This window comes from Oncorhynchus nerka, linkage group LG18 (genome assembly GCF_034236695.1).
Source record: "Oncorhynchus nerka isolate Pitt River linkage group LG18, Oner_Uvic_2.0, whole genome shotgun sequence".
In the NCBI taxonomy this organism is placed as follows: Eukaryota; Metazoa; Chordata; class Actinopteri; order Salmoniformes; family Salmonidae; genus Oncorhynchus; species Oncorhynchus nerka.
Window position 1 is genome coordinate 51633953 of NC_088413.1, and position 23782 is coordinate 51657734.

Genomic DNA, 23782 nt, shown 5'->3' on the forward strand with positions numbered 1-23782 from the left:
TGAGTGACAAAAAAAAACAGGAAGTCCATACAACAGAGATTCTAACAAGAGGATAGAATGTTCTATATTTTTGGTGTGTTCTGTTGCTGTTCAGCATTCCCCTCTAGCCTATCTACACAAGCTACATGCATGCTATACAGTAGCATGAGGGCTGGGGAGGAATAATAAAAAATAATATATTTCCTTAGCTCACACCCTCGTCTAAGGCGACGTGCATAGTTTACATTTTTACTTAGTGATGTTAGCCATTTCTGCAGCTGGATATTTACAGAATGAGATGAGCTGCAGTTCCACGGAGGTCCATTCTCAAGGGCTTCCTGTTGGACAGGCATCCACTTGGGACTTCCTGACAGTGTTTAAAGGTGCACTTCACATAAATGGTACACCATAGTGCTACCAATGCCTATTAAAAAAGGGAAGACAATAACCACCATTACTGAAACTGACATTTCAGTATTTTCAGTGATAAAGATTTCCATCAGGGTTATTTGTCAAACATTATTAGCACATGATAAACACTACCGTACCCAGAGTGCACCTGGAGCATGTACTGTAACAATGACTCTCCTCATTAGTGTTGTGCTCAGAACATAGGTGTCACTTCACATTTGCAGGCATCTATTGATAGTGGAACTAAACTACTTTTCTCTGTTCTATACGTCTCAAATGTTCTCTCTTTCAACCACTGGCAATGACATCCATCCATCTAAGAGCGTCTGCTAAATCCAAGACACAATCTGTCATTTTAATAGCCTGACCCTGCTACTTTGTTTGGTAAGATGAGGGATGGGGCTGTGGAAATTAAACCACTCTCAAATTCTCCACCATCTCAGATTGATAATCCTGCAGCAACAGGAAATGTGAATTATTATGTGGATTATAATTAATGGACATTTTTGTAAGGGAACATTAAGTCTGACATTTCAAAGTGGAAATTACAAACTTCAGAAGCCTTTTTAAACCTCAAATACACTACAAGCGTTTACTTTCTTGCATTGCAGAAAAGTTCTCCTGCAACATGGTGATCAAATTAAGATCCTATATCTGTAGGCACAGAGGGGACGTGAACCACCCAACCTAAATCAATCCCAGATGCCTCATTTTCTCTTACACCCTCCAGTCATTCACTTGACTGATTTATGAGTAGATTTCAATGCAATAAAATATTGTTTCTACTTTCCAATCACTATAATGTGATTTTGGGAATAACACTGTGCGATAACACTTAGAGAGAAATGAAGACACTTCATTGAGTGACGCCACAGGCCATGACATGCTCACCAGCTCAAATAAGATCCCGACACTCAATGGTGAGACAACCCTTTAACACCTTTGCCCAAAGATGGATGTGACTGCCGCCAAGGCGGATTTTGTGCCCCAGTGTCTTTCTGATGCTCCCACAAATAGGGCCAGTGAAGGCTGGATTCAATTAGTTAAGAACACAGATTATTGTCTGTAGTGAGTGAAGACAAGCGGAAATGTGTACCTTTTCCACCACTGCCTCCTCCTTATCACGTTCCTCCTCTTTGTCCCTGAAGTCCCTCGAACAGACGTGGGTTCAAATACTATTACAAATAATTTCAAATACTTTATCTGGGCTTTATTGAGATTGCCTGGCATAAATGGAACCAATAGAATAGTCACAAAATGGCAACCACCGGGCACTCCAGGCAGACTAGAGAAAATTCTACAAGTATTGGAACAATTTCAAATAGTATTTGAACCCAGGTCTGCCATCAACTGGCAGTCTGTCCTCAAGGGACAGACTGCCATATAACTTCCAAGCCTGGATAGTGGATATCGTTTAGGGCCAGAAGTAGAGATGAAAGGGTTAGGGTTGTCTGGCAGGACTAAAGAAGATATAAAAGTTAGGTTAGAAACCTAAGCGAGCGAATCACACACAAAGCCTCAGGACAGGAAGAGCACAGCAGCTTCTGTAGCTAAATCCATGAAAATTACATATTATTTTCCTAAAGGCAAAAAAACTTTTTTATTTTTGCTTTAATGTTGCATCATTTTGTCTCACAAAGACAGTTATTTAATTCCCCTCTCCTACTCAACATACTGTACATTTAAAAGTGTTGCCCAGTGTAGTCAAAAATGTGATTTTCCTGTTTTTTATATATATTTCCACACAATGAGGTTGGAATAATACTGGGAAATTGTAAAAATTATGGTAATGCCCTTTTAGTGGACGAGCTGTTTGAAAAGACCGCCTGCAATTTTAGCCTGTTAAGGTGGGATGGAGTTTTGGCCTACCTGGAGAAATCACCAGGTGGTAATTTAGTTGATAGACCAAGTAGAAACAGAGTTCTTAACCTCTTTGCCAATAAGAGCTCGTTTTCCCCTCAGACCACTCTCATACAGTCATAACAAAACTTTTGCTTGAGAAATTGCTCATTGCTAAGAAGCTATTTGTGTTTCTTTTTTACAATTTTAATTGAAAACAATTACAGTAAGGTACTTACTTTTTACCCAGAAATGATTTGAAATTGAGATAAAAATGGCTGCATTGGGCCTTTAAGTGTTTGAATTATCTTTCCTCTTGAGTAATTAAAACACTGAACCAAAAGATAAACGCAACATGTAGTGTTGTTTCATGAGCTGAAATAAAACATCCCAGAAATTGGCCATATGCACAACAAGCTTATTTCTATAAAAACGTTTTGAGCAAATTTGTTTACATCCCTGTTTAGTGAGCATTTCTCCATTGCCAAAATAATCTATCCAATAATCTATCCAATATGTAACTTTTTGGGCGACCCGACCAAATTCACCTAGAAATGTGAGTTATAGATTTATCATTCTACTTGAAAGTCTAAGAAGTGTGATTCCCGTTCTTCAGTTTTGTTTTTACATGTTTTACTTTCAGTTTTGTACACCAGCTTCAAGCAGCTGAAACAACAATATTTTTGGTTATGGAAAATATATTTCACAGTGGTTTAGATAGTACAATGATTCTCTACATTATACTCGCTTATTTTGTCACATAATCTAAAATTAGGCGAACTATTTGAGTTTTAGCCACCAGAATATGACAGAGGGATTTCTGCATAGTGCATCTTTAAACAGCATGATCATTACACATGTGCACGTTGTGCTGGGGACAATTAAATGTGCAGTTTTGTCACACAACACAATGCAACAGTTTTGAAGGAGCATGGATTTGGCATGTTGACTGCAGGAATGTCCACCAGAGCTGTTACATAAGCGGCCATAAACTGCCTTTCTACCATAATCCACTTCCAACATCCGGCTTCTTCACCTGTCGGGATCGTCTGAGACCAGCCACCCGGACAGCTGTGGGTTTGCACAACAGATGAAACCGTCTCAGGGAAGCTCATCTGCATGCTCGTCGTCCTCACCAGGGTCTTGACCTGACTGCAGTTTGGTGTCGTAATCGACTTCAGTGGGCAAATGCTCGGCTTCGATGGCCACTGGCTTGCTGGAGAAGTGTATTCTTCACGGATGAATCTCGGTTTCAACTGTAGTGGGCCTTTGGCAGACAGCGTGAATGGTGTCCTGTGGGCAAGCGGTTTGCTGATGTCAATGTTGTGCACAGAGTGCCCAATGGTGGCGGTGGGGTTATGGTATGGGCAGGCATAACCTACGGACAACAAACACAATTGCATTTTATCGATGGCAATTTTAATGCACAGAGATACTGTGACGAGATCCTGAGGCCCCTTGTCGTGCCATTCAACCGTCGCCATTTCAGCATGATAATGCACGGCCCTAAAAATGTCCCAGTTCTTACATGGCCTATATACTTACCAGACATGTCACCCATTGAGCATGTTTGGGATGCACTGGATCGACGTGTCGGCAGTGTGTTCCAGTTCCCGCCAATATCCAGCAACTTCACAAAGCCATTGAAGAGGAGTGGGACAACATTCCACAGTCCACAATCAACATCCTTATTAACTCTACGCGAAGGAAATGTGTTGCGCTGCATGAGGCAAGTGGTAGTCACACCAGATACTGACTGGTTTTCCGATGATTTTTTTAAGGTATCTGTGACCAACATATGCATATCTCTATTCCCAGTCATGTGAAATCCATAGATTAGGGCCTAATGTATGTATTTCAATTGACTGACTTCCTTATGTGAACTGTAACTCAGTACAATCTTTGAAATTGTTGCATGTTTAGTTTATATTTTTGTTCAGTGTAGGTACCTTCAGTGCCAGCTAATGCTGCCTCCTCCTATATGCAGGCAGGGCCCCCTGCTAAAATAACTATCAGGTGCCACCACAGGGAACCAGAGCTATCCTCATACAAAATCACAGGGACTTCAGATGCTATGGGGCTGTAACTTCAACAGTTTCCTTTTAGCATTGCTTTGGTGTTGGGCTTGGTGTTTCGGCCAACTTTTACAACTCTCATGAGGCCAAATTCAAATTTGAGATGTGCAATGCTTCATAACTCAAATTTCCACATAAATCATGCACGGATGTCAATAGGTTTCCAAGAACGTTTGAGCTAGGCAATGCCCCTTATGAATTATTACAGAATTTTTGGAAGAGAAGTTATGATTCTACATCTTCCATTTAAAAAAGAATACAGTAGTGTATATGACGATAACAGACAAATGGCAAAAGCACCAACTCTTTTCTTTGATTCTCGCCTGTGCATTCATGGCCAAATCTTTTATGTACACATGCAGTGTTGTGATGAATGAATGAATGTATTTCCTGCTGTATGTTTAGTGCTAGATGTTTAGATAGTGATGAGTCACGTGTACATTGTGTTCTCAGACCTCGAACCATATGCATTTCACAGACAACACAGAGCTCTTTTCAATAACTATAGTCAGTGACCTTGAAGTTCTCATGCTGTACAAGCACTTGATAAGTGGGCATCCTACACATCACATTGTCAAGCAAGGCACAGCAAAGCCGACACATATTTTTTGACAATAATATACACATACTTTACTGTATCTGTCTGTCTAGAGTCGTGGCCAAAAGTTTTGAGAATGACAAATATTAATTTCGAAAAAGTTTGCTGCTTCAGTGTCTTTAGATATTTTTGTCAGATGTTACTATGGAATACTGAAGTATAATTACAAGCATTGCATTAGTGCTTCATTGACAATTACATGATGTTGATGCAAAGAGTCAATATTTGCAGTGTTGACCCTTCTTATTCAAGACCTCTGCAATCCACCCTGGTATGCTGTCAATTAACTTCTGGGCCACATCCTGATTGACGGCAGCCCATTCTTGCATAATCAATGCTTGGAGTTTGTCAGAATTTGTGGGTTTTTGTTTGTCCACCCGCCTCTTGAGGATTGACCACAAGTTCTCAATGGGATTAAGGTCTGGGGAGTTTTCTGACCATGGACCCAAAATATCGATGTTTTTTGTTCCTCGAGCCACTTAGTTATCACTTTTGCCTTATGGCAAGGTGCTCCATCATGCTGGAAAAGGCATTGTTCGTCACCAAACTGTTCCTGGATGGTTGGGAGAAGTTGCTCTCGGAGGATGTAATGGTACCATTCTTTATTCATGGCTGTGTTCTTAAGCAAAATTGTGAGTGAGCCCACTCCCTTGGCTGAGAAGCAACCCCACACATGAATGGTGTCAGGATGCTTTACTGTTGGCATGACACAGGACTGATGGTAGTGCTCAAATTGTCTTATCCAGGCAAGCTTTTTTCCGGATGCCCCAAACAATCGGAAAGGGGATTCATCAGAGAAAATGACTTTACCCCAGTCCTCAGCAGTCCAAACCCTGTACCTTTTACAGAATATCAGTCTGTCCCTGATGTTTTTCCTGTAGTGAAGTGGCATATTTGCTGCCCTTCTTGACACCAGGCCATCCTCCAAAAGTCTTCGTCTCACTGTGCGTGCAGATGCACTCACACCTGCCTGCTGCCATTCCTGAGCAAGCTCTGTACTGGTGGTGCCCCGATCCCGCAGCTCAATCAACTTTAGGAGACGGTCCCAACTCTTGCTGGACTTTCGTGGGCGCCCTGAAGCCTTCTTCACAACAATTGAACCGCTCTCCTTGAAGTTCTTGATGATCCGATAAATGGTTGATTTAGGTGCAATCTTACTGGCAGCAATATCCTTGCCTGTGAAGCCCTTTTTGTGCAAAGCAATGATGACGGCACGTGTTTCCTTGCAGGTAACCATGTTTGACAGAGGAAGAACAATGATTCCAACAATCACCCTCCCTTTGAAGCTTCCAGTTTGTTATTTGAACTCAATCAGCATGACAGAGTGATCTCTATCCTTGTCCTCATCAACTCTCTCACCTGTGTTAACGACAGAATCACTGACATGATGTCAGCTGGTCCTTTTGTGGCAGGGCTGAAATGCAGTGGAAATGTTTTTTGGCGATTCAGTTCATTTGCATGGCAGAGGGACTTGCAAATAATGCAAATGATTGCAATTCATCTGATCACTCTTCATAACATTCTGGAGTATACGCAAATTGCCATCATACAAACTGAGGCAGCAGACTTTGTGAAAATTAATATTTGTGTCACTCTCAAAACCTTTGGCCACGACTGTATACACACACACTCAAACATTTCTACACACACTCTCAATGTCACTTTTATGCCCAAAGATGGAAGTGCAAAACATACTGTATGCCAACACATGCTCGAGTGTGAGAGCAAAACACACACACACACGGTATCCCTCGCCACCTGTAACGGTATCCCTCGTCATCTGAGGAAGAGTAGTCAAGATCGGACCAAAATGCAGCGTAGTACGTGTCCATGTTAATATTTATTTAAACTGAACACAAAACAAAATAACAAGAGAACGAAAACGAAACAGTTCTGTCTGGTGCAGACACAGAGACAGAAAACAACTACCCACAAACCACAGTGGGAAAACAGGCTGCCTAAGTATGGTTCTCAATCAGAGACAACGATTGACAGCTGCCTCTGATTGGGAACCATACCAGGCCAAACGCATAGAACAAAAACATAGAATAAAGAACATAGAACACCCACCCTAGTCACACCCTGGCCTAACCAAAATAGAGAATAAAAAGCCTCTCTATTGCCAGGGCGTGACACCATCCTTTGCCTGTAGGTGTGCTGGGTCATTGTCCTGTTGAAAAACAAATGATAGTCCCACTAAGCGCATTCCAGATGGGATGGCATATCGCTGCAGTATGCTGTGAAACGCCATGCTGGTTAAGTGTGCCTTGAATTCTAAATAAATCACTGACAGTGTCAACAGCAAAGCACTCCAACACCATCACACCTCCTCCTCCATGCTTCACGGTGGGAACCACACATGCGGAGATCATCCGTTCACCTACTCGGCATCTCACAAAGACACAGGGGTTGGAACCAAAAATCTCAAATTTGGACCCATCAGACCAAAGGACAGATTCCATTGGTCGTGTTTCTTGGCCCAAGCAAGTCTCTTCTTATTATTGGTGTTCTTTAGTAGTGGTTTCTTTGTAGCAATTCAACCATGAAGGCCTGATTCAGGCAGTCTCATCTGAACATGTTGAGATGTGTCTTGTTACTTGAACTCTATGAAGTATTTATTTGGGCTGCAATTTCTGAGGCTTGTAACTCAAATGAAGTTATCCTCTGCAGCAGAGGTAACTCTGGGTCTTTCTTTCCTGTGGTGGTCCTCATGAGAGCCAGTTTCATCATAGCGCTTGATGGTTTTTGCGACTGCACTTGAAGAAACTTTCAAAGTTCTTGAAAATGTTCTGCATTGAGTGACAATCATGTCTTAAAGTAATGATGGACTGTCGTTTCTCTTTGCTTTTTTGAGCTGTTCTTGCAATAATATGGACTTGGTCTTTTACCAAATAGGGCTATCTTCTGTATACCACCCCTACCTTGTCACAACACAACTGATTGGGTCAAACACATTAAGAAGGAAAGAAATTCCACAATGAACTTTTAACAATTGCGTTCCAGGTGACTACCTCGTGAAGCTGGTTGAGAGAATGCTAAGAGTGTGCAAAGCTGTCATCAAGGCAAAGGGTGGCTATTTTGAAGAATCTCAAATAGAATATATATTTTGATTTGTTTAACACTTTTTTGGTTACTACAAGATTCCATATGTGTTATTTAATAGTTTTGATGTCTTCACTATTATTCTACAATGTAGAAAAAAGTAAAAATAAAGAAAATCCCTGGAATGACTAGGTGTGTCCAAACTTTTGACTGGTACTGTATATAGTGCACTACTTTTGACTAGGGCCGTTATGACTCTTGTCAAATGTAGTGGACTGTATACAGATGTAGGATCTTCATTTGAGCCAGTTTGATACAGCAGGAAAATAATCCTGCAGAAACAGGGAATGTGAATTATCGTGGATTCTAATTAAGGGGGCTGATAAATTGTTCATAAGGGAAAATCATGTCTGAAATTTCAAAGTGGAAATTACAAACTTCAGAATCCTTTTTAAACCTCAAAAACACTACACGTCTTACATTTTTTCAATTGCAGGAAAGTTCTCCTGCCACATGGTGATCAAATTAAAATCCTACATCTGTAAGGGTAGGGTGACATTTGCGATGTTCCCAATGTCATACACCATAATGATCAATATTTCAGCCGAGGGGTTGACAAAATACAGTAAATGACCTTTATAGTTTCTTATTTGCAATACATTCTTGGGGTATAGTGTGAGTACTGGTAACAATGTTCAGTTATGATTGTTATGAAAACAAATCTTGAATTGAAACATTTATGAAATGTTATATTGTTTACTTGATCATGGATTATGTACAGTATGAGGTATGCTGGCAAACATAGATAACAAAACAAAAAAGTTGATGTCCTTGATTTGATGTAATCTTACGTTGACATTGCCCTCAATATACCTTTCTTCCTGATCAGATGAAAACTGGGACGACGACCAGTTGTTGGGATTTGAGCCCTGCAACGAGAACCTGATCACGGGCTGCAACATCATTGATGGGAAGTGTGAGTGTGACAGCATACGGACCTGCAACAACCCCTTTGAGTTCCCCAGCCAGGACGCATGCCAGACCGCTCTGAGGAAGATTGAAGGTATGATGCATATCAATGAATGTTTACAATGAAATATTAATGGTGGTCTTCTTGGTCCTGTATGGCTCAGTTGGTAGAGCATGGTGCTGGCAACGCCAGAGTCATGGATTCAATTCTTGCTGGGGCCACCCATGTGGAAATATATGCAATCACTAAATGGCCTATATGCTATGTTAAAATGTGCCTAGAAATGAATGAAAACACTTGGTATGATGACGTGTCAGTGAGCCATCATCAATGCTGTTTTGCTGATGGTACCTCTTCAAATGAATGGTGGAACATTATTCCCAGAGGGGAACACATCTCGACACAACACCTCATTCTCTCTCGCTTGCATGACGCTGTTCAAAAGACTGGGGAGAGTAGGGCATGCATGGTCATGTCTTAGGTATCAAGCCACATGTACACAAGGTGTTTTTCATGCGGTCTTATTTATGCATGTTGTCTACTGTTAGCTACCACCTGGATGGACACGTTGTTAGATGCTATGGCTTTGAATAGATCCAAGTGAATGGGTACTTAGAATTGTGATCGGACTCGTACTGTACAGTTTTCATACACTCTTAGAAAAAAAGGTTCCAAAAGGGTTCTTGGGTTGTCCCCATAGGACAACCCTTTTTGGTTCCAGGTAGCACCCTTCTTCAAAGGGTTCTCCTGTGGGGCCATCTGAAGAACCTTTTTAGCACCTTTTGTGTAGTGGTTTTCTGGATATTATGTATAGATCCCGTATGTCTCTGCCAGGCTTATAGGATTTATTATTAGCAGAAATTAACTCAGCTAATTGTTGTGTGCTTCGTTGTTATTCATAAATACTCAGACATAAATCAAGCTAAATGATCAATTCCCAGCTTCGTTTTTGAGGGTGGTAAAGCAGCCTCCAAACTGATTGAATTTCTGTCACTGAGTCATTATGCAGTGAGCAAATGCCACTCTTTCTTTGTCATGTTCCCATGCTTTGTTTTCAGATTCATCCTTTTCTGTTGTTCCCCCAGCATATTTAAAATGATTTTACAGAGTACTGCACTTTGAATAGCAACACGGAAATCCCTGGCGCCACACAATTTTGTCATATATTTATCTGCTCTTTTGCTGCCTCTTTTTTCCATCCTTTTCTTTTTTTCAGTGAGGTGTCCTGTTTGTTTAGTCGGATGTGTTTCTGTGACAGGTTCTCTTCTGTGATATTCAAAAAAACAAACAAATAAACACAGGATTCTAATAGGCCTATCAGAATGCAAATGTGGCGGAACTAGGACTGCAGTCCCCCATGGATACCCAGGCTGTATCTTTGTGTCTGCCGGTGTGTTTACAGTTCTCTGGCAGCAGATGGCCAATTAAAGCACCAAAATATAGGCTTGTTATGGCAACCAACAGTCCTAGCAACGGGGACGATGGCCCTTGTTGTTTTGTTGTGGCAGGTGTACCTTCAGTCTACGGCTGCTCTGCCGTGGTGGCTCTCCCTTTGAAAAGTACAGGTTCCCTCTCCACGTGAAGATCTATGGAGTATAAATTTTGTACATGGAGGAGCTGTTGTTGTGCTGTGTTCTGTTTTAAGGCCGGCCTGTCATATAACCTGTCACTGTTTAGCTGTGGTGTTATCTGTCACTGACTTTACTGTGTAACTAACTGTGGCTTTGTGTAGTTGTTGTGTCCTGTCTGGCTGGTTCAGTTATTTGTTATGGCTGGTGGAAGGTGTTTTTAACATTGGCGGTCTGGGTCCTGCCTATGTGTGTGTCTTGCTCTCTGTCTTGGCCCAGGAGATCCTTGGTGTGTGTGTAAACTGGGCTTTTTGCTGCCGTAACCACAGACTGAGAGATTACCATGAGTAAAGACTGGGATTATCATACTCAACAACATCACAGGTATTACTGATATTTCTCAGCACACCAATGAGCCTGGTTTTATTTTTTGTGCAATGAAGGCAGACATCGTTTTTGCGACCCAAGTGGCACCCTATTCCCTTTATAGAGCACTACTTTTGACCAGTGCCAAATGTACTATATAGGGAAGGCAGTGTCATTTGGGTGAGAAAGATGAGGCTCCTATTTCATCATGCCATATCCTCTTTTTCTGAAAATCATACACCACATGACCAAATGTACAGTGGGGCAAAAAAGTATTTAGTCAGCCACCAATTGTGCAAGTTCTCCCACTTAAAAAGATGAGAGAGGCCTGTAATTTTCATCATAGGTACACTTCAACTATGACAGACAAGATGAGGAAAAGAAATCCAGAAAATCACATTGTAGGATTTGTAATGAATCTATTTGCAAATTATGGTGGAAAATAAGTATTTGGTCAATAACAAAAGTTTATCTCAATACTTTGTTATATACCCTTTGTTGGCAATGACAGAGGTCAAACGTTTTCTGTAAGTCTTCACAAGGTTTTCACACACTGTTGCTGGTATTTTGGCCCATTCCTCCATGCAGATCTCCTATAGAGCAGTGATGTTTTGGGGCTGTTGCTGGGCAACACAGACTTTCAACTCCCTCCAAAGATTTTCTATGCGGTTGAGATCTGGAGACTGGCTAGGCCACTCCAGGACCTTGAAATGCTTCTTACGAAGCCACTCCTTCGTTGCCCGGGCGGTGTGTTTGGGATCATTGTCATGCTGAAAGACCCAGCCACGTTTCATCTTCAATGCCCTTGCTGATGGAAGGAGGTTTTCACTCAAAATCTCACGATACATGGCCCCATTCATTCTTTCCTTTACACGGATCAGTCGTCCTGGTCCCTTTGCAGAAAAACAGCCCCAAAGCATGATGTTTCCACCCCCATGCTTCACAGTAGGTATGGTATTCTTTGGATGCAACTCAGCATTCTTTGTCCTCCAAACACGACGAGTTGAGTTTTTACCAAAAAGTTATATTTTGGTTTCATCTGACCATATGACATTCTCCCAATCTTCTTCTGGGTAATCCAAATGCTTTCTAGCAAACTTCAGACGGGCCTGGACATGTACTGGCTTAAGCAGGGGGACACGTCACTGCAGGATTTGAGTCCCTGGCGGCGTAGTGTGTTACTGATGGTAGGCTTTGTTACTTTGGTCCCAGCTCTCTGCAGGTCATTCACTAGCTCCCCCCGTGTGGTTCTGGGATTTTTGCTCACCGTTCTTGTGATCATTTTGACCCCACGGGGTGAGATCTTGCATGGAGCCCCAGATCGAGGGAGATTATCAGTGGTCTTCTATGTCTTCCATTTCCTAATAATTACTCCCACGGTTGATTTCTTCAAACCAAGCTGCTTACCTATTGCAGATTCAGTCTTCCCAGCCTGGTGCAGGTCTACAATTTTGTTTCTGGTGTCCTTTGACAGCTCTTTTGTCTTGGCCATAGTGGAGTTTGGAGTGTGACTGTTTGAGGTTGTGGACATGTGTCTTTTATACTGATAACAAGTTCAAACAGGTGCCATTAATACAGGTACCGAGTGGAGGACAGAGGAGCCTCTTAAAGAAGATGTCTGTAAGAGAAAGAAATCTTGTTTGTTTGTAGGTGACCAAATACTTATTTTCCACCATAATTTACAAATACATTCCTTAAAAATCCTACAATGTGATTTTCTGGATTTTTTTCTCATTTTCTCTGTCATAGTTGTAGTGTACCTATGATGAAAATAAGTGGGAGAACTTGCACAATTGGTGGCTGACTAAATACTTTTTTGCCCCACTGTATGTGGACAGCTGCTGGTCAAACATCTTATTCCAAAATCAAGGGCATTAATATGGAGTTGGTCCCCCCTTTGCTGCTATAACAGCCTCCACTCTTCTGGGAAGGCTTTCCACTAGATGTTGGAACATTGCTGCGGGGACTTGCTTCCATTTAGCCACAAGAGCATTAGTGAGGTTGGGCACTGATGTTGTGTGATTAAGCCTGGCTCTCAGTTGGCGTTCCAATTCATCCCAAAGGTGGTCAATGGGGTTGAGGTCAGGGCTCTGTACAGGCAAGTCATGTTCTTCTACACAGATCTCAACAAAACCTTTCTCTATGCATCTCCCTTTGTGCACGGGGGCATTGTCATGCTGAAACAGGAAAGGGCTTTCCCCAAACTGTTGCCACAAAGTTGGAAGCACAGAATCATCTAGAATGTCTTTGTAGGCAGTAGCATTGAAGATTTCCCTTTACTGGAACTAAGGGGCCTAGCCCGAACCATGGAAAACAGCCCCAGACCGTTATTCCTCCTCCACCAAACTTTACAGTTGGCATTATGCATTGGGACAGGTAGTGTTCTCCTGGCATCCACCAAACTCTGATTCGTCCATCGGACTGACATATGGTAAAGCGTGATTCATCACTCCAGAAAATATGTTTTACTCCGCTCAGGCCGATGCTTGGCATTGCTCATGGTTATCTTAGGCTTGTGTGCGGCTGCTCAGCCATGGAAACCCATTTCATGAAGCTCCTGACGAGCCGTTCTTGTGCTGACATTGCTTCCAGAGGCAGTTTGTAACTTGGTAGTGAGTGTTGCAACTGAAGACAAAATATTTTTTACACGCTATGTGCTTCAGCTGTCCCGTTCTGTGAGGTTGTGTGGCCTACAACTTCGTGGCTGAGCCGTTGTGTCTTTTAGACGTTTCCACTACTTTCCACAGCACTAACAGTTGACCGGTGCAGCTTTAGCAGGGCCGAAATTTGACGAAGTGACTTGTTGGAAAGGTGGTATCCTATGACGGTGCCACGTTGAAAGTCACTGTGCTCTTCAGTAAGGCCATTCTACTGCTATTGTTTGTGTATGAAGATTGCATGGCTGTGTGCTCGATTTATATACCTGTCTTCAATCAATTGTGGCTGAAATAGCCGAATCCACACATGTTCAGGGGTGTCCACATACTTTTGTATATACAGTGCATTCGGGAAGTACTCAGACCCCTTGACTTTTTCCATATTTTGTTTAGTTTCAGCCTTATTCTAAAATTGATTAAATAGTGTTTTTCCCTTTTCAATCTACAAACAATACCCCATAATGACAAAGCAAAAAATGCTTTTTTGACATTTTTGCAAATGTATATTAAAACCCACGGAAATATCACATTTACAGAAGTATTCGGCCCCTTTACTCAGTATTTTGTTGAAGCAGCGTTGGCAGCTATTACAGCCTCGAGTCTTCTTGGATGTGATGCTACAAGCTTGGCACACCTGTATTTGGGGATGTTCTCCTGTTCTTCTCTGCATATCCTCTCAAGCTCTGTCAGGTTGGCTGCACAGCTTTTTCAGGCCTCTCCATAGATGTTAGATCGGGTTCAAGTCCGGGCCCTGGCTGCACCACTCAAGGACATTCAGAGACTTGTCCTGAAGCCACGCCTGCGTTGTCTTGGCTGTGTGCTTAGAATTGTTGTCCTGTTGGAAGGTGAACCTTTGCCCCAGTCTGAGGTGCTAAGTGCTCTGGAGCAGGTTTTCATAAAGGATCTCTCTGTACTTTGCTTCGTTCATCTTTCCCTCGATCCTGACTGGTCTCCCAGTCCCTGCCGCTGAAAACATCCCCACAGCATGATGCTGCCTCCACCATGCTTCACCGTAGAGATGGTGCCAGGTTTCTTCCAGACGTGATGCTTGGCATTCAGGCCAAAGAGTTCAATCTTGGTTTCATCAGACCAGAGAATCTTGTTTCTCATGGTCTAAGAATCCTTTACGTGCCCTTTGGCAAACTCCAAGCAGGCTCTCGTGCCTTTTACTGAGGAGTAGCTTCCGTCTGGCCACTCTACCATAAATGCCTGATAGGTGAAGTGCTGCAAAGATGGTTGCCCTTCTGGAATGTTCTCCCATCTCCACAGAGTTACCATCGGGTTCTTGGTCACCTCCCTGACCAAGGCCGTTCTCCCCCGATTGCTCAGTTTGGCTGTGTGGCCAGCTCTAAGAATAGTTTTGGTGGTTTCCAACTTCTTATATTTAAAAATGATGGAGGCCACTGTTCTTGGGAACCTTTAATCCTTCAGAAATGTTTTATTACCTTTCCCCAGATCTGTGCCTCGACACAATCCTGTCTCGGAGCTCTACGGACAATACCTTCGACCTCATGGCTTGGTTTTTGCTCTGACATGCACTGTCAACTGTGGGACCTTATATAGACAGGTGTGTGCCTTTCCAAATCATGTCCAATCAATTTAGTTTACCACAGGTGAACTCCAATCAAGTTGTAGAAACATCTCAAGGATGATCAATGGAAACAGGATGGACCTGAGCTCATTTTTGAGTCTCATAGCAAAGGGTTTGAATACTTGTGTAAATAAAGTATTCAAAGTTTGCAAAAAATGCAAAAAAACTATTTTTGCTATGTCATTATGGGGTATTGTATGTAGATTGATGAGGGGAAAAAATATATAGTCTAATTTAGATTATGGTTGTAACAAAATGTGGAAAAGGAGAATGGGTCTGAATACTTTCCGAATGCACTGTATAGTGTACTATTACCATGATGCTTGAATATACAATGGCTGCGTTCTATGCGGAATACATTACACCTGCCTGATCTCAGAAGTCCTAGTTAGGTGTTTAACATATCAGCTAACCCTAAGATTTCGCAATCCGATGCAATGTAGTCTGCCTCGAATACGATCAAAGCCTTCCGGGTGCACACAATAGCAGCTAAGTCCTTGTAAAAGATAACCAATCTGAGTGATGTAAAAAAATATAAGTATCTCTGCACAAATGTATAATATGTCAGGAATGTAAAGTATGCAAGCTGTCCTGAGTTCGTTGAACAGATAAATCAAAAATAATCTGTGCGGTATATCTCCACTCCCGGTGGGTTGTGATAGGTCTGATGACCTCTGAAGGTGGGTTGTGATAGGTCTGATGTCCTCTGAAGGTGGGTTGTGATAGGTCTAATGACCTTTGACGGTGGGTTGTGATAGGTCTGATGACCTCTGATGGTGTGGTGTGATAGGTCTGATGTCCTCTGAAGGTGTGTTGTGATAGGTCTGATGACCTCTGAAGGTGGGTTGTGATTAACTGGATCTGTATGCCCGGTCGGTGTGCTCTGATAGGTTGGACCCATACGACCAGTGTTTTCTGATAGGTTGACCTGTATAGCTGGTGTGTTCTAATAGGTTGAATGAGCCCTCCCGGTGTCTTCTGATAGGCTAAATGACCCCTAATAGTGCATTCCGATTGGCCGAATGACCGCTGATGACGAATTCTGCTCAAACAGCCTTTAATAAACACAGAGACAAAGGTCTCCTGAAAGGTCAACAGGAGATTGATAATGCTCTCGCTCTGTCCACGCCTGCTCCTACTACAGAAAATCAATCTTCAATAAAAGTGGAAAGGCATGTTGACCTTTCAAGCCTTTAGAGATATTTTTAGCTTAAAAAACTGTATTTCTTGGTCGCATCGTAACCTGTTAAGGAGGCTTGAGTTAGCCTCCCGAGTGGCGCAGCGGTCTAAGGCATTGCATCGCGGTGCTGAGGCACTAATACAGCCTGGGGTTCGATCCCACAGTGTGTCACAGTTGGCTGGGGGGGCTTTCCTTGGCTCATCGTGCTTTAGCGACTCCTTGTGGCGGGACGGGCAAGCTGACTCGGCCATCTGTTGAACAGTGTTTCCTCCAACACGTTGGTAGTGCTGGCTTAAAGTGACTTTTCTCACTCAGTGTTAAAGGAAATGATTTAGTCCCAAGTGGCTGTTGTGTTGAGAGACACCAATCAAGGTCCTAAGTTGGAGTTGCTCAAAGCCAGGCACCAGTTGCTTGACAAGTTGACGTTTAACTGATCTTTAAAGACCATTGTGGGTTTATTGCTGCACAAATATCTGACCAAAATGTATGTAGTAACAGAACAAACTGACAGCTGTCACATTCTTTGTCACAGGTATTTGCGTAATGAGACCACAGTATTTTTGGCATTTTGAAGACTGCTTACAGTACATATAACTTATATAACCATTAGACTTGGTTGTGTTGGGAATGTGAAAAAGGGGATGATCAAGAGGAGAATATTTCTCTCTAACGATCGTTCAGCGTGCCTATTCTTATCTGTAACTGACAGACTGGCTACTTGCTACAGTATGTCTTTGACCAGCATCAGTGATCTCTGGCCTCTGAACGGGGCTGTTATGTGGCTGTGTCCTGATCAAGTTTAATGATGTACTCTCCTGAGGATCTGATGACAGAACTATCGTTACAGACTCTCAGCTTTCAGCAGAAGCACTCTGTTGGAACGTTCTGGGGAGAGGAGCAAGCAGAGCTGTGTGACCCAACCTACAGCCAGACAGCCAGGTAGGCAGGGAGGAGCTAGATGGGTAGATGGGTCCCACATCTGTTTGTGCTGTCTTGCCAACTCCTATGGCTGTGTTATTTCAGAAACCAGCACTAGAGAGGCACAGTAAGAAAAATGTGAATTTGAACTTACGAATGGAAGAACGAGAGAGAGAGAAAGAGACAGAGAGTGAAAGAGAGAGAAAGAGAGATAGAAAGAATGAAAAGTAGGGATTTCAGTTAAGCCATATTTATTTTGGGAACAGTTAAACAGGAAGTTTTGTTCTGAAATACTCTGCTCGTGTGAGGCAGGCGAGGCGAGGGAAGGGGAGCTTTGGTTAGTTCCTCTGACCCAGCAAGGCCAAAGCACATTAAAGGAAATGCCTCACATTCCTTGAGACTGCAGAGGAGTTGTGTCTCTCTTTCTCTCTCTTTCTCTCTCTTTCTCTCTTCCTCTCTCTCTCTTTCTCTCTCTCTCTCTCTCTCGCTCTCTCTCTCTCTCTCTGTTGCTCTTTTCTGGCAGGGTTACAGTACTGCTGCCTGGATATTTAGACTGGGGAGACGGCCATGCTAATTGCAGCAGACCTTGTTGTGTACAGAGAGAGAGAGGGAGAGGGAGAGACAGAGAGAGAAAAATGTGTGTGTGTGGGGGGGGGGGGGGGGCTGCCTCATGCCAAATGCAACATGTTTCTGTACAGGCAGGCAGAGCTTCCTGATTCAATGTGACTTCTCTATTTAACATGGTGCTGTTTGGGAAAGGGGCTTTACTTTCAGAACAGAATATGTAACTCCGATTCAGAGGGAGCAGTCAAAGAATGTGCATACTAAATACCAGGCAAGGGCAAGGTTATGCTATGTTATCTAAACATCTGAATTATTTTGCATGCCTTATTTGTCAGTGTGTGTGTGTCTGTATGTGCACATTAACTGATTATGTGGAAGGACAAAGGGAGAGTAATTCATTTCTGTGAGCGTGGGGTGTGGGCCGTTTTAGAGGTCTGTAAACAGATCCATTTCATGCATTCCTCCCTGCAGTGAGTTTTCACCGACGGGACATCTGTCTATCCAGCGCTGCCTCTATTCAGCGCTGCCTCTATTCAGCACTGCCTCTATTCAGCGCTGCCTCTATCCAGCGCTGCCTCTATTCAGCGCTGCCTCTATTCCAGCGCTGCCTCTATTCAGCGCTGCCTCTATCCAGTGTGGCCTTGTGACGTGTTCTGTTCCACCACCTGACCTCAGCCAAGATTTAGAGCCACTGTGTCTGGGGCTTCCTAAACTCATTCACATCAATCTGTCGGGCCAGTGGACACTAAGTCTGGCCAGGGCTGTAACGATATAGCCACAGAGACATGCGTTAATAGGCTGTGGCTGTGTCACATTTATAGGGCAACGAGGCTAATATGGCCACCGCATACTGCGAGCACTAGACAGAGGGAGAGACACACTATCGCCTTCTCTGTCAAGACTCTTCTTAGAATGTTTAGTTGGTTTTCATGTTGTTGAAATCAGAAATAGAAGAACAGTTATTCTGAATGATCGAAGAATCAAGTTTTTGATGTTTTCCACAGTTTTTTCCCCACAAATTATTCATGGCTGATACATTTCTGAGAATATTCAGGACCGCTTGCTAACTCTACATCCAAGCAAGCATTTACCTTTTCATCCAAGCTACTCAATACTGCCCCTGCAGCCATAAGAAGTTAAAGGTGCAGATATCGTTCCGCCATTTCCTGACTTGTTATAGTTTAATATGATATTTTTAGCTGTTTGAAGCAGGTGTACAAAACCGAAAGTAAAACACACAAAAACTAAACTTAAGAACAGGAAGCATCTACCACTTCTTAGATTTACTTTCAATGAGAATGACAGATCTGTAACTCACATTTCTATGCGAATTTGGTCAAAAAGTTTAATATTGCAGCTTTAATTGTATACTATAATAGAAAAAATAGATACCGCTCACCACACTGTCACTCTCAACCAGCAACCACATGTCAACCAAACTAGCAATACCACGTGTGGGGACTCTCGTCCTATGTAGTCTCTACCACCTTGAAGTGACCCAGCTAGGAATCCAGTGTAAACCCAATGATCGACATACAGTATGACACACTGGGGACCAGAAAGGGCCATTGTGTCCTTTGTGTTGGGGACAAAGGGAAATCAAATCAAATTATCTAAAGTCGCCAATAGCAGTTGTGGTGGTGGGGGTGGGTCCTCTGTTCGATAATTAGCAGCCCCACACACAAACACCGTGGGTCCCCCGCGGACATCACTCTGCAGGCCAGCCTCATGTTATTGACAGGTCCTCTCCGGTGGAAGTTTTGAGGCCACAGCAGCGGGCACATGCAGGAACCATCAGATTAGCAGAGCTAAGGGAGCATGGGGCTCTAACCTTTTTTCCCATTCAAAGTCCCACAAGCACTATTGTGTGTTTCCCCAAGTCCCCAAGCTCGACTCTCTTTAGAGCAAACGGCTCCTCTTGGAAAAAATGTAGGGTGATTGGGTGGTGACCGTAAGTGTGGCTTAACTTTATGACGAATGTTCCCTGACATTTTCCTCCGTTCTCTCAGAGGTGTTTGGGGATAGTATCATGACGGCCCAGTGGCTGTCCTCTGTGAACCGTCTGAGACACCGACCAATGAGCCAATGAACCGTGTCCTGTCTTATACACCAATGAGTCTATATCTAACCACTCCAGTGGATCAGGCAGTGCTGTAGAAATAATAATATGACTCCTGGGACTCCGTGTAAACAGTGGCACTTGTTACTGAGTGAACTATCCTGGATAAATAAATGGAAATGAAAATGAATAAAAGATCAAACCTCTTTAAATATTCTATGAAACATGTTTATTCTGGCAAGACATACACAAGTATTTTTTTCCCCCCCTTCACCTTCAATTGGGTTTTAAAAGCTTGACATTTAGGCGGATAATTGCCCTCTGCCAGAGATAGCAGTACATCGTCTCCTGTCGTTAAACCAACATCACTGGGCTGTTTGTGATAAGCTTGTCTTCCGCCTCACCTGTAGTTCTGTTCTGGTCAAATAAGACCAGCTACTGTAGCAGTGGCAGACTCGAACAGGCTAACAGACCGTAGAGTTGTTTTCTTATTGAATTCACTGCGTATGTTTGTTTGGTCACCTGAGGTATGACATTATGTTCTCTTTGTGTTGTATTGGATTCCAGCAGAGCGGAGCCTACTGTTTATATGGGGTGAGGTGGTGCTGGTGCATGATGGAGCCGTGTGTGTGCGTGTACGCGTGTGTGTGTGTGTGTGTGGTGCAGCCAGCCAGGCTGGGCTGATAAAGATGCATCAGACACAGCTTCTTTCATGCGTGCCTCTCATTTGTCCCACCGGTCCTAACGATAACAAAACCCCTTTCACAGAAAAAATGTGTTGTTGCTCCTTTCTAATGTGATTGGCCGTGCATAGTCTGGTCTTGTGTTTTGATTTTTGTAAATAGTTTGTGGGAGCCTTATTTCCTGCTCACTCGCTACCTGATTATTATTGTTTATTTATTTGTTGAAAAAAGCGTCAGAGGTGTTGCAATCTGGAGAAACAGCTCTAGTTTATTACCTTGTCCCTGAGGATGACAGCATGGGCTGTCAGCAGAGTTTTTTGCTGCTCTGGCTTTGCAGTTGAATTACGCTCCGTTCAGTTGTTCCAGCAAAACTCTTTGTATGCAAATATGTGCTTTCCCTGGGTCAGAAATGGCTTGGCCCATCAAATTCACAGTGACCTACGGTCGAGTGCAAATGCAACCATAGAAGGGAAAGGGCATTGCAAATAGTCACCATTTGTCACCCCATTCATCAGGTACCATATACATGAGCGCGCACTCAACAGACTCAGGAAATGACCGAGGTGAAATACATGCGGGTGACTGTGTTATGGTGGTATCAGAGGGGACTAGGCCATCAGCATCTGACAAGTACAGTCACATACAGCCCTGGAATGGAAATGAATGTCAAACCAGAGGAGACCCTTCATTTTACAGCAGGAGGTAATATTGGATCTATTTCCAGACTGAGGTCCCTGGCATTCATCTGAATGGCTGTGTTTATCCCATTCAGTGTTGCCAGAGTCAGTTATTTTTCAAGTGAATGTTAGCAGCTAGATTCATTGTTTTACCAGACATGTCCAAAACTATTGAGTGTTTCTTTCTGATTTTAAACGACCCCCTCAAAGGCAATGGTGTGACAGCTGGACTGCAAAATAACTGTGAAGTGCTCGTAATATGTGATCTCTGTCAACTCACAACAGGTCTGGAGAGGTCACTTGTCCCTGTTTACTGAGTAAATACTGCTGTGTGTGTATGTTTGAGTGTGTGCCGCTATGCTAGCCCTGTGTACACTGAGGGTGGAAAACATTAGGAACACCTTCGTAATATTGAGTTGCACCCCCCTTTTGCCCTCAGAACAGCCTCAATTTGTCAGCCGTGGATTCCACAAGTTGTTGAAAGCGTTCCACAGGGATGCTGGCCCATGTTGACTCCAATGCTTTCCAGTTGTGCCACGTTGGCTGGATGTCCATTGGGTGGTGGACCATTCTTGATACACAAGGGAAACTGTTGAGCTTGATAAACCCAGCAGCAGTGCAGTTCTTGACACACACAAACCGGTGCACCTGGCGCCTACTACATACCCCGTTCAAAGGCACTTAAATCTTTTGTCCCATTCACCCTCTGAATGGCACACATACACAATCCATGTCTCAATTGTCTCAAGGCTTAAAAATCCTTCTATAACCTGTCTCCTCCCCATGATCTACACTGATTGAAGTGGATTTAACAATTGACATCAATAAGGGATCATAGCTTTCACCTGGATTTACCTGGTCAGTCTATGTCATGGAAAGAACATGTGTTCCTAATGTTTTGTCCACTCAGTGTATATTTGTAGGAGTGTGCCGTGGTACTTTCCCTGTTACCGGAGGCTGTTGAGGGGATAACAGCTCCTAATAATGTCCGGAACGGAGCAAGTGGAATTGCATCAAACACCTGGAAACCATGTGTTTGATGTATTTGATACCATTCCAGCTATTTCGCTCCAGTCAACAGCCAATACTGCGAGCCCGTTCTCCCCAATTAAGGTGCCACCAACCTCCTGTGATCCCTGTGTATATGTCTGTTTCTGTTTGCAAGTGTGTGCTGTGAGGCCCTGTGTGTAACGTCTAGTGCTTTTTTAACAGCGTAGTATTCCACCATACCGTTTACTATGGCTTTGTATGAGCTTCTAGGATAAGGAAAATCTATTGGAAAACAACTTCAACTCTCAATTTGGAAATGTGAGAAATGTATGCCTATCTGTTAAGGTACTTTAGGTACTATTATAGTACTTCTATGCGGTATAGTTTGAGATTATATTTTAAAATACAATTTTAAAAAAGAATCCCAAGCACCTTTTTCCTCAAGCTCTCAACTCTGATAAACGTACTCTTGATGGTCTTAAACCTGACAGGTACAGTAGGGTATTAAATTATTGATTATGTTGTTCCACAATAGATGTGAGCTACACAAAATCAAAGGGAAATCAATTTTTCAAACAAATGAAAGGTCCATAAAGATTTAATCAAATCTTCAATATACCTCCTCTACTTGCCCTGTCTACCTGTGCCTCCCTCTGTCATTCTCTCTCTCTCTCTCTTGCTCTTTCCCTCCCTCTCTCACTCTCTTTCTTTTTCTGTCTCATTTTCTCTTTCTCTCTGTCCCACTGGATTTGCCCAAGGCCTGTCCTTGAGACAAGCTAATAGAAGGCTCCATATATATATATATATATATATATATATATATATATATATATATATATAAACTCTGTTAATAATTCCTCAAAAAAGCCATCAAAGTCTTTGTTCATGAATTTCCCATAACAAATTATGACCATTTACAGGCCTAATGGTTCCATGTGTTATCTCAAGTCAAGGATTGCTTTGGATTTCAGGACATGTTTAGACTTTGCCTGGAATGTAAAAGGCAGACAGCTTCTCTTATCGTCCCTTTTCTCTCTTTGTTAGAAATATGCGTTCCTTTATCCCAACACACACACACACACACACACATGGACGCACGCACGCACACACACACACACACACACACACACACACACACACACACACACACACACACACACACACACACACACACACACACACACACACACACACACACACTGCGCATTTGAGAACTCTCACAGAGGGATGCTTTCTCCTGCTGGAAATAGCTGATCTCAGTATGGGGGTGTGATGGTGTGCCTCATTGTGATAAAGGGCTGCTTACAGGGGTGGGTGGTGCTGGGGTAGGTAAGATACTGACTGGTACCAGAAGCCTATCCCATCCCATCCCATTATCACCACAACGCTGTGCGCTCAATTCATTCTATTGCCTATAGAATTGTGCAGGGGTGTAATTGACTGCCGTATTGAATTCCAGATCCACTTCCTGACTGGTGGGAAATAAGCCATTGTTTGTTTCCCCTCCCAAAGTCCCTGTGATGATGCTCAGCTTGGCTTTCTGCTACCCATCATGCCTGGAGGGAACATCACCAGTCCATGGGCTGGGTGACTCCGATACATCAGTGTCAGGAGC

The 23782-nt window shown here is 43.0% G+C and overlaps 1 protein-coding gene across 2 annotated transcripts in view; it reads left to right on the forward strand.

The window, feature by feature from the left end:
* crim1 (cysteine rich transmembrane BMP regulator 1 (chordin-like)) overlaps positions 1-23782 on the forward strand; it is a 128615-nt gene that overhangs the window by 12870 nt on the left and 91963 nt on the right. For both annotated transcript variants that reach the window (XM_065004171.1, XM_065004172.1), the window contains exon 2: positions 8834-9007. In XM_065004171.1, the coding sequence (XP_064860243.1) occupies positions 8834-9007 (174 nt within the window). The remainder of the gene's footprint in view (positions 1-8833; positions 9008-23782) is intronic.